At 49.9% G+C, this 11,396-nt stretch overlaps 1 protein-coding gene across 1 annotated transcript; it reads left to right on the forward strand.

The window, feature by feature from the left end:
* Positions 1-2,653: 2,653 nt before the first annotated feature.
* Positions 2,654-8,059, forward strand: LOC110338189 (serine protease 33-like). The gene is made up of 5 exons (XM_021221460.1): positions 2,654-2,801; positions 3,205-3,367; positions 4,759-5,039; positions 6,024-6,187; positions 7,348-8,059. The coding sequence occupies exons 1-5, from the start codon at positions 2,672-2,674 to the stop codon at positions 7,612-7,614; spliced, it is 1,005 nt and encodes a 334-aa protein (XP_021077119.1). The 5' UTR covers positions 2,654-2,671; the 3' UTR covers positions 7,615-8,059.
* Positions 8,060-11,396: the final 3,337 nt, after the last annotated feature.

The following is an 11,396-nucleotide window of genomic DNA, read 5'->3' on the forward strand; positions in this document are numbered from 1 at the left end:
GGGGTTACTGATTAGAACATGGGTCACTCAAGGCAGCTGCATCACTGCAAGTACACACTAGATGAGAATGATTCAAAGTACAGGCAGCTCTGCCAGCAATGCACCCTGTCCTCTCAGAGCTCATCAACTGCTTTTATAACCCAAGGGAGGGAGGGCCTTTAGGAATCTTATCTTGCAATTCTTTGAGCTCTTTCCTTGTGTACACACACACACACACACACACACACACACCACACACACACGCTGTCTACTTTATTTATCACCCTTCCTTCCTTCTTTCCTTCCTTTCTTAAAGATTTATTTATTTCTATTGTATATGGTTGAGAGTTTTGTCTGCATGGCTCTAAGTGCATCACACGCTTGCAGGACCCACAGAGGCCAGAAGAGGGCATCAGATCCCCAGAACTAAGGTTACAGATGATGTTTTGGGAATTCAAACGTGTTCCTTTACAATAGCACCAAGTGCTCTTAAGCAGAGCTTCTCTCTGGCTCTCTACCCAGGTGGAGCCTGGGACTTGCTGATGAGACTTGACTGGCCGGCCACCTCCTCTCGCTCCAGTTTGCTTCCCTAGCAGAGCCTGCCATCATGCCAGGCTAGCCAGTACAGAAAGCATTTGGCTGGGGGCTAGCTTGTAGTTTCAGAGTGTTAGTCCATGATCATCATGGTGGCGGATAGGCAGGCATGGTTCTGGACAGTAGCTGAGAGCTTTACATCCTGATGCACAGGCAGCAGGCTGAGAGACACTGGCTTGATATGGACTATTGAAACCTCAACGCCCACAGAGACTGAAGGAAGGGCCACCCAGAGACTGTCCCACCTGGGGATTCATCCCCTACACAGTTACCAAACCCAGACACTATTGTGGATGACAAGAAGTACATGCTGAAAGAAGCCAGATATGGCTGTCTCCTGAGAGGCCCTGCCAGAGCCTTATAAATACAGAGATGGATGCTCACAGCCAACCAGTGGACTGAGTGCAGTGTCCCCAATAGAGGAGTTAGAGAAAGGACTGAAGGGGTTTGCAACCCCACAGGAAGAACAACAATATCAACCAACCAGTCCCCCAGAACTCCCAGAGACTAAGCCATCAACAAAGGAGTACACATGGCTCTAGCTGCATATGTAGCAGAGGATGGCCTTGTCATGCATCAATGGGAGGTCCTTGGTCCTATGAAGGCTTGATAGATGCCCCAGTGTAGGGGAATCAATGGCGGGGAGGTGGGAGTGGGTGGGTGGGTGGAGGAACACTCTCATAGAAGCAGGGGGAGGGAGAATGGGATAGGGAGTTTTGAGTGGAGGGAACTGGGAAAGGGGATAACATTTGAAATGTAAATAAAGAAAATATTCAATTAAAAAAAAAAAAAGCAACTTCAGCACCCACCCCATGTTCTTCTTCTTCTTCTTCTTCTTCTTCTTCTTCTTCTTCTTCTTCTTCTTCTTCTTCTTCTTCTTCTTCTTCTTCTTCTTCTTCTTCTTCTTCTTTTTTCCGCGACAGGGTTTCTCTGTGTAGCCCTGGCTGTCCTGGAACTCACTCTGTAGACCAGGCTGGCCTCGAACTCAGAAATCCGCCTGCCTCTGCCTCCCAAGTGCTGGGATTAAAGGCATGCATCAGTATGCCCGGCTTGTGGCACACCTCTTCTAACAAGGCCACACCTCCTAGTTCTTCTCAAATAGTTCCACCAACTGGAGACCAAGCATTCAAATACATGAGCCTAAGGGGGGGGGCATTCTAATTCAAACCATTACAAGCTCAAACTCAGCATTGTAGCCTAGAATGACTCTAAACTTTTGATTCAATTGTTTCTACCTCCTGAGCCCTGGAACTGCAGGTGTGTGCTACACCAGCACACCTGGTTTATGCAGGTACTGGGGATCAAACACGGGGCTTTGTGTTTGTGGGCAAGTACTCTAGCAACTGACCTATAGCCTAACCCCTTGTTTTCTTTATTTTAAATTACAAATATATTGGTGAACGCATTGCACACAGGATGGAAATGGATGCGGAAACTTTAATATTGGATAAGATGGGGTCTGGGACTAAAGCTTAATGTTATTCTACAGTGATTAAAGTCACAGTGCAGCTGGTGAAGTAATAATTACTGTGTACAGTTTCCATTTCAGTGGGGGCATCTGGGTGTTTGAAGGCCAGTGAGCCTTTCTGGGAACGACGATCCTTTTTGAAAGGAGTTGCCTAGAGACTGAGTGAAGGGTGGCCGACGGAAGAGAAGGTTCTAGAGAACACAAACACCACAGGGGCTGAGGGTGCCCACATGCCCCTGCTCCAGCCCGGTGCTGGCCTGCCCTTCAGCCTAGAGCTAGGCCCATGGCTGCCCTCTGGTGGACAGTGATGGACATGAAGGCTCCCAAGGGTGCCATTGTGGTTAATGCAAGTGCCAGGCATACTACACAATGATCCTGCATCAATGAAAGTTGAGGGTCGTGGATGTTGTGGCTCCTGGATCAGGAAGGGGAGGACCAGAGGACCCCAGAGCATGAAGCATGTAGGGAAGCCAGAGTCTCTGTGCCCAGGGACAGTAGGCATGCGAGGCCTCTCCCAAGGCTGCAGGGCAGGTGTGGAGGCTCAGCCCCACCCCAGGGCAAGTCCTGAAACTACAGCAGAGCTGCAGTCCGTCTTCTTCTTCCTGGAGTGTTTGGCCCAGCAGGTGTATCATGGAGCTTGCCCTGCCTGCCATCCTATTTACTTTCTTTCCTGGAGTTCTTCTGGGGAGTGAGGTCCTCCCAACTGACTCTGATGGCCTGTCTACCACGACAGGCAGGAGGAGCATTAACTTGGATTCAGGTAAGGTGGGGTATGGGGAACGGGACCTTCAGGAAGATACATAGAATGCAGGTTTTGTTGTTTGGGTGTTTTTTTTTTTGTTGTTTGTTTTCTTTTTAGTTTTGTTCTGTTTCTTTTAGTTTTGAGTCCTGGTCTCATTGTAGCTCAGGCTGGCCTCCATTTTATTGCACAGGAAGGAGGCAGCAGAATCGTAGGTGTGGAGGCAGACCCAGACAGCTGTTTGATCCTGGCTCCTTCTGGCCTTATATTAGTTAGGCAGGTGCTATTAGGCACCAGGTACTAGAGACATCCTCTGACCCACACTGGTCAAGTTCCCAGGGGCTGTGACAAACGAGCCAGGTTTGAGGGTATAGGGGAAGGGCGGAATAGCCATGTATCATCCAATCCTACCGATTCCTTGCAGTGTGTGGACGTCCCAGGACATCAGGCCGCATCGTGTCAGGACATGATGCCCAGCTGGGCCAGTGGCCTTGGCAGGTCAGCGTGAGGGAGAGTGGGGCACACGTGTGTGGGGGCTCTCTGATTGCTGAGGACTGGGTGTTGACTGCTGCCCATTGCTTCAACCAGTGAGTGTCTCCCTACGGGTCACGTGGGCTGGGGCCAGTTGGATTTCCCTACATTCCTTTCAGACTACTTCATTTCTTCATTTGAACCACAACTCCTGCCTACTGTGGCAGGAGCTGAGGCAGGGTCATGCCATTTTATATCTCAGTCACCTGTCTTCTTATTCCCCCAAATCAACTCTTGTATGGAAGGGATGGCTCAGAGGGTAAGAGGGTTTGCCGCACAAGCATGAGGACCTGAGTTTGAATCCCCTACCCAAGTTAGTGCAAACAGCTGAATGTGGCTTATGCCTGGGTGTGTGTGGAAGCAGGAGGTTCTCGGGGACTGCTGACCCTAGGTTACATGGAAAACCCGTCTCAAGGCCAAGAGTAATAGAGCAAGGTCTCCGATGTTACCCCGTGTTTTCTGCACACGCCTAGGAACATGTGTACCCATGGACACACCGACAGGCAAACACACAGACACACACGGTGGGGAGTGGGGGGAGACAGTTACTAAATCAGCCCTTGAGAACCCAAGGTCTTTGTGCATGTATGTGAGCATATGTGAAGTATGTGGTTATGAGTGCTTGAATGTGGGCACAGACCTGCCACAGTGCATGTGTGACAGTCAGAGGACACCCTCAGGGGTCACTCCTTACCTTTCACTTTGCTTTTTTGTTATTGCTACTGTTGGTTTTATTTATTTATTTATTTATTTATTATTTATAATGTATATGTGCAGAGTGTTCTCTTTAATATGTGTAGGTATTCTGCCTGCAGGCCAGAAGGGGGCACCAGCTTCATTACAGATGGTTGTAAGCCACCATGTGGTTACTGGGATTTGAACTCAGGTCCTCTGGAAGAGCAGTCGGTGCTCTTACCCACTGAGCCATCTCTCCAGCCTTCACTTTGCTTTCTGAGACCGGGCTCCTCTTCTTGTCCACAGCTGTATTTACTGGGCTAGTTGGTCAGAAGCTTTTATTAACTCTCCTGTCTTCACCTCCCACTTCTCCATAGGGACAGGCTGGGGTTGCGGATTTGCACACCTCTTGGCCTGGCTTATATGTGGTTTGTGGAGATCCAAACTGGAGTCTTTATGCTTGTACTCTAAACATTCTTACACATTGACCCACCGGTCTAGGTCCCAAGAATCCAAGGTCTCAAATAGACTGCTCAATAACCAGGGGCCTTTGGATGGGTGACATGGCTTTCCTAGTTCTGTTCTGCACCTGAAAAATGGAGGGAGTGATGGCAGATTTATGGGTTACAATGATCATTAATGGTGATCATTAAAGGCAGTGCTTGGCATTGCTTTGGTGTGCTTAGCTCTCAGAAAAGCCCAGTAGCAGTATTAGAGCCTCTACATAAAGACTGTCTTTCATTTTCACCCACTGACCTCCCGCTTCTCCCAGGGACCAGTCCCTGTCTGTCTACACAGTACTGCTGGGTACCATCTCCTCCTACCCTGAGGACAGTGAGCCAAAGGAGCTGAGAGCTGTGGCCCAGTTTATCAAGCACCCAAGCTATTCAGCGGATGAGCACAGCAGTGGAGACATTGCCCTGGTGCGGCTGGCTTCACCCATCTCCTTCAATGACTACATGCTTCCGGTCTGCCTCCCGAAACCTGGCGACCCCCTGGATCCTGGCACCATGTGTTGGGTCACTGGCTGGGGACACATTGGCACAAATCAACGTAAGGATGTTTGGAGCTGGTGGCAGGGTGGCCAGTCTTGACACCTTCCCTAGGGCCAGTCCCCACCCTCAGACAGGACCCATATGGAGTCTATGCAAAGAATGTCCACTATAGAGGGTGCATTGAAACACTGCCACAACAGCTCATCACCAGCTGGCTGCTGCCAGCTCCCAGATGTCCTCTTAGCATCTAATAACCAGAAGGACAGTGTCACATCCAGCAATGGGCTAAGAGTTGTCAACTGGGCCTGCACCACAACCTTCCTGTCATCTTTGCTGCCAAGGCCCTTGTGGACAGTGCTTACCAGGGGTCATTTTTGGCTGAGCAGCCTTCACTATCTAATGGGGTCCCGGCTCTTCCTCTGCTCAGTGAGTTATCTAGAGTGCTCACCCAGTGGGGTTAAGGCAGGAGGTACACAGCATGATGCTTTTAAAGGCATTTCCGTTTCCAACTGTCACCTGCATGGCCCTCATCTCTGTCATCATTTCTGCGATCTCATCTTGATTTAGTGTCCTGAGGCAGAGGGTAAATAAGATAGGTGGTCACTCTTAGTTCAGGAGACCAGAAGCCTGAAATTAAGGTATCATCTGGGCCTCAAACCTTTCGGGGTTTTAGGGAGGGCCCCTCTTTGCCTCTCAACATCTGCCAGTGCTATGCAATCCTGGCCTCTTAGCCACAATGCTCCAGTCTTAGCCTTGGGGTTCACAAAGACCTCCACTGCCATGTGTCTCCCCAGATCTCTCTGTGTCTGTTAAGAGCTTCTCATCTTGATCTCCCAGGTTGGGATGTGAGGCTGTCTATGTGCTCGGATGCCAACCCACCCAGATATACCTTTGCAAAGCTTTCAGGATCTCATGTGGGGAAACAGGGCCCTGATCAAAGAAGCAGAAGAAAAATGACCCCCAGTCACAGGGTTTGGTTAGATGTGTGGAGCTAGGAGGTGACAGAGTGTCCTCTTCTAACTCTGCTCTCTCCCAACCCCAGCGCTCCCGCCACCCTTTACCCTGCAGGAGTTGCAGGTGCCTCTCATTGATGCCCAGACCTGCGATACCTACTACCAGGAGAACTCCATTCCCAGCACGGAGCCAGTCATCCTTGAAGACATGCTGTGTGCTGGTTTCCAGGAAGGAGAGAAGGATGCTTGTAATGTGAGTCAGACACATCTAGACAGCACCACCTCACCAGCAACCCGGAGGGCAGGCAGGGTGTTCCTCTCCCCACTACACCAAGAAACCTTCAGGAGGGTTGGGCATCTTAACAACAGCATGCGTGCGTGTGCACGTGCACGTGCACGCGCACACACACACTTCAAAAAGTTATCCCAGATGCTGTTTCCCTTCCAGATATTTTGTAAGCACAATCAAAATGCATGTTCCCAAGTTCAGTGAGAGACTAGGTGGGGAGTGATGAAGGAAGACATGCAATGCTGACCTTTGGCCTCTACATGGCACACACAGGACAGCACACACCTCTCTCCCACATGCCTCACCTCTGTCAAATAAAATAAAATAAATATGACCAGAGAGCTGGGGGTGTGGGTGAGTGGTAGAGTGTTTACCAAATGTTTGAAAGGCCTTGGGCTCCACCCTCAGCAGAGTTACTGAGGGAAAGGGAGAGGGAGAGGGAGAGGGAGAGGGAGAGATGAGAGGGAGAGAAACACAGAGAGAGATACACAGAGAAACAGAGAGATATAGAAAGAGAGACAGAGAAAGAGAGACAGAGAGAGAGAGAGAGAGAGAGAGAGAGAGAGAGAGAGAGAGAGAGAGAGAGAGAGATTGAATTAAATAACTGATCTTACCTTGATCCTGAAAGTTTTCTTTTGGGACCAGATTCCATCATCCCCCTTCTTGGTGAATGCTAGAAAATGTTGACTACATTTCAGCAAGAGCAGGCCATATTCAAGCTTGGTTGGTTTTCTCCTTTCTCGTTTGCTCTTCTATACACTCTGACTGCCAAATACATCTTGATTGTTTCTTCAAAGAGATGTTTTAGATAAAATCAAAGAAGCTGAAGCAAGAAGCACCGTCAGCGGCTCTGAGGTGGCCTCCTGCTTTTGGCTCTGAACTCACAGCTTCGGCAGAACTTCATATTTAGACACTAGATCCCTAGCAGTTCTCAGGAAACGTACAGTTCTCAGATCACCCATCCCTGAAACCTTCTAGAAACTTCCAATTCCTTGATCCTGTTTAGTACGATGAAGAGAGAGTCTGAAGGGACTGGGTTGAAGTTCAACCTGTTTTCTACCTGTGTAATGAAGGCAGTGGGCTCAGGCAACTCCAACAACTGTGTATCCCTTCTTTCTCCTCAGGGTGATTCCGGAGGTCCCCTAGTCTGTGACATTAATGATGTCTGGATCCAGGCAGGGGTGGTGAGTTGGGGATCTGATTGTGCTCTGTCCAAGAGGCCGGGTGTTTACACCAACGTCAGTGTCTACATCTCATGGATTCAGAACACAATGTGGAATTTACCCATGGAAGGAAGAGGTTTCTCCCCGAGCCTTTCAGGGACCCCATTCTCGGGCCTGTTGCTGTTTCTCACATCCCTCAGTAGCGCCTTCTTCTTCCTGGGGCCCTAACGCCATCATCTCTGCACCTGTATCCGGAACTGTTCCCCTCGACTGGCTTCCAGGCTAGCTCAGCTTCTCTCACAGACCCCACTCCCCTGTTCCCTCCTTGCACAGCTACCTTCAGACAAGCACCCCATCCATGCTCTGTCCTTTAGGGAAGGGACCCTCCCCTCACCCCATCAGAAGCCTCCTAACTCCCACATCATTAAGATCCTTGGGACCATCAGCTAAGCTCTGATCTCCTGGCCCCCATGAACCTGAGCTGCCTCTCACACCCTTGGGGCCTGTGGGTTTCCAGGGGCAGAGGGGCAAGAGCCTTTCCTGCCTCTCACTCCTGGGTGGAGCACAGGCCACAGCCTCCTTTCAGGGTATCCTTCGGTGGTGTCTGTGACCGGGCAAGTCTTTCTCTAGTGTATCTGTGTCTGAAACAATAAAGACTGGATTGGGCAGTGCACATGTTCCCACTGCATGGCTCCTCCTATGCGCATGAGCTTCAGCCTCCACAGGTACCCAGAGGAATGCCCCTACAAGCCTCCCGCATATGCAAATGTCACCCATATGGTGTCACCAGATGCTTGGCACTCCTGTGCACACAGTGCTCTCAGCCCCATTGCCGGGAAGCAGTAAAAAGAAGAGTTGGAAACTCTAGCTTGCCCAGGCTCTCAGCTCAGCTTCCTTGCTTACAGGGATGGCAGAGTGCTTTCTGAAGATTCTGGGGCCATTGGTAGGACTGGGATAACGTTAGGGTCACGAGTAAGGCGTGGGGTCACTTATGGGCTTATAGGTGGGCATGAGGTAAATCCTAGAGGTCATTGGTAGGACCAAAATAAATCTCAGTATTACTGGCAGGTGTGAGCCCCAGTCCCTGGGCTACGCATGGGCGGGGCTGGTAGTAGTAGACTCATCTCCTGGGCTGAGCAGATGAGATGCCAGCTCACACTTCTGGGCGTAAACAGTTCTGGTGTGGTGCCAAGCCAGGGTTATTTTCAACTCCCTGGGTATATGATAGTTCTGCTGGAGGGCAGCGCCCTGGCTGCGGCCCAGGCAATGGAAGATGTGAGTGGAGCTACCCAAGGAAAGGAGTGGGCAGGAGGTGGGGACACACTAATCCTGTTCCAAGACACCTCTCTAGCCCAGTGGTCATACTATCCCACAGGTCCCCTCTGGCTCAGCTCCACCTTCACTCTCTTTGCCTGCTGTGACAGGATTGTCTGCCTCTGGAGCTAGCTCCTGCTGCCTGGTCAGCCCCAGAGGCATCCACTGGCCCCCGGGCCTCCTGACAGCCTAGTGGCAGACAGGAGTGGGGATTGCAGTGTTGATGGAGATGGGGAGGGGTGCTGGCTGGTCCTCAGGTGATGTGGCATGTCCCGTATGCATAGCCATCCCACTGAGGTAAATGACTCGTGCCTGTCCCCAGATCAATCATTCAACAAGTCAGTTATCACGGTCAGATATGACCGTGGTGTGGTTCCCCGTGTTCCTGAGTCTTCTTCACCTGAGGTGCTCCTCCAAACACTGGGGTACATCAGGGGGGCATGTAGACCTCTCTCACTCTCTCCTCACATGAAAGATTCTCATGCTCTGCCCAGCTGCGACATGCCTCTGACTGTCACTGTTCACTTTTGCAGGAGCCCCATGGAGTGGCAGCTGAATGAGACAGAGTAGAGGGGCCAGGGAAGAAAATCTAATCCCCTCATGGGGAACTGGGAACAGCCAAGGCCCTTCTGCACTTTGAAGATCCAGTCTCAGGCTTCCAAAGAATTCACACCTCTGAGGGCTGCTCAGGGATCCCAGGCAGGGTGGCTCCTCACTTAACCTGATCCCTGTGGCCCTAGGGACGCTGACAGCCTGGGTGCTTTTCCTCCTCAATTTCCTCCATCTTTTCCTCCACCATCAGTCCTTTAACTCAGCAGATACTCACTCAGCAGGCATGTAGTGCTCAGAAGCAGCTCAGAAGGACAATTAGAAATCACCGGGAGCCAGGCAGTGGTGGCGCATGCCTTTAATCCCAGCACTTGGGAGGAAGAGGCAGGCGGATTTCTGAGTTCAAGGCCAGCCTGGTCTACAGAGTGAGTTCCAGGACAGCCAGGGCTACACAGAGAAACCCTGTGTCGAAAAACAAAAACAAAAAAACAAACAAAAACACACCCCCCTCAAAAAACAAAACAAAACAAAACAAAAAAGAAATCACCAGGGGTTCTCTCTGGTTCTTGAGTTCTGTGGCTGTACAGTCGAGGGTTCATGGGGTGTCTAGCATTCATTTTTGTTTTTGTTTTTGTTTTTTTGGTTTTTCAAGACAGGCATTCATTTTTGTTAAGATCAGGATGCAGAAGGTCCTGCTGAGGAGATGCCACAGGCACGGGGACCTGAAGTGCCAGCTCTGCAGCTGTCTTGGGGTAGTCTGTGCCCCAGTGGCTGAGGCAGACGCAGTCTTCTGTGTGAAAGGATGGCCTGGGCCAGAGAGGGAGTCAGCTGGGCTGGGAAAGGTTCTACAGGAGGTGGTGAGACCAGTGAGATGTCTCAGTGGGTTAAGTCACTTGCCACTAAGCCTGGTGGCTTCACATTGATACCTGGGACCCACATGGTAGTAGCAAACAACTTTTGTAAGTTGCCTTCAGTCCCCCACCCCTACCCCACACATACATAGTCCCCCTATACATATATACACACTACCCAATACATACACACACACCCCATATACACACACACACCATCCAATTTTTTTTTTTTTTCGAGACAGGGTTTCTCTGTGTAGCCCTGGCTGTCCTGGAACTCACTCTGTAGACCAGGCTGGCCTCAAACTCAGAAATCCGCCTGCCTCTGCCTCCTGAGTGCTAGGATTAAAGGTGTGTACCGCCATGCCCGGCTCCGCACACACCATCCAATTCACAAACCCCATACACACACATACTATCCCACACACACACTCACTCACACACACCCACACCACCCAAAATACATACACACACAAACATACCACTCACACACACATAACCCCCATACATATACACACACCATCCAATACATACATACACACCCCAAACACACACACACTATCCCATACACACAGGTACACACACACCACCCAATACAAATACACACACACACACATATACTATCCAATACACACCACCCCACATACACATACAAACATAACCCCCCTATACTGCACACACACACATATCACTTGATACACACACCCACAACCACACCATGTACACACACATACACACACTATTCCGTATATATACATATGCACACCATCCAATACACACATACACTTACATATCACCCCTTGTACATATACAAACACAATTCCCACATGTACCCATACACACATACACACCACCCCCCACACACAAAATCACATACACATACTACCTCATACACACACATACACACACAATATAACAACAACAAAAGTTTGGACAGCCTCACACATACATACACACCAACACGCACACAGTATAACAACAACAACAGCAACAATCTGCCCCAACAACTGCATCTGCCTCAGCCACTGGGGCACAGACTACCCCAAGACAGCTGCAGAGCTGGCACTTCAGGTTCCCGTGCCTGTGGCATCTCCTCAGCAGGACCTTCTGCATCCTGATCTTAACAAAAATGAATGCTAGACACCCCTGTGAACCCTCTACTCTACAGCCACAGAACTCAAGAACCAGAGAGAATCCCTGGTGATTTCTTTTCTTTTCTTTTCTTTTCTTTTCTTTTCTTTTCTTTTCTTTTCTTTTCTTTTCTTTTCTTTTCTTTTCTTTTCTTTTCTTTTCTTT

This window comes from Mus pahari, chromosome 21 (genome assembly GCF_900095145.1).
Source record: "Mus pahari chromosome 21, PAHARI_EIJ_v1.1, whole genome shotgun sequence".
NCBI lineage: Eukaryota > Metazoa > Chordata > Mammalia > Rodentia > Muridae > Mus > Mus pahari.

What these genes read in the sequence shown, in the direction of transcription:
- LOC110338189 (XM_021221460.1), top strand. Translation starts at nt 2,672, where the DNA reads ATGGAGCTTGCCCTGCCTGCCATCCTATTTACTTTCTTTCCTGGAGTT. An exon ending in GAGCATTAACTTGGATTCAG is followed by an intron (nt 2,802 to 3,204) that starts GTAAGGTGGGGT and finishes GATTCCTTGCAG; the next exon opens with TGTGTGGACGTCCCAGGACA. An exon ending in GAGAGAAGGATGCTTGTAAT is followed by an intron (nt 6,188 to 7,347) that starts GTGAGTCAGACA and finishes CTTTCTCCTCAG; the next exon opens with GGTGATTCCGGAGGTCCCCT.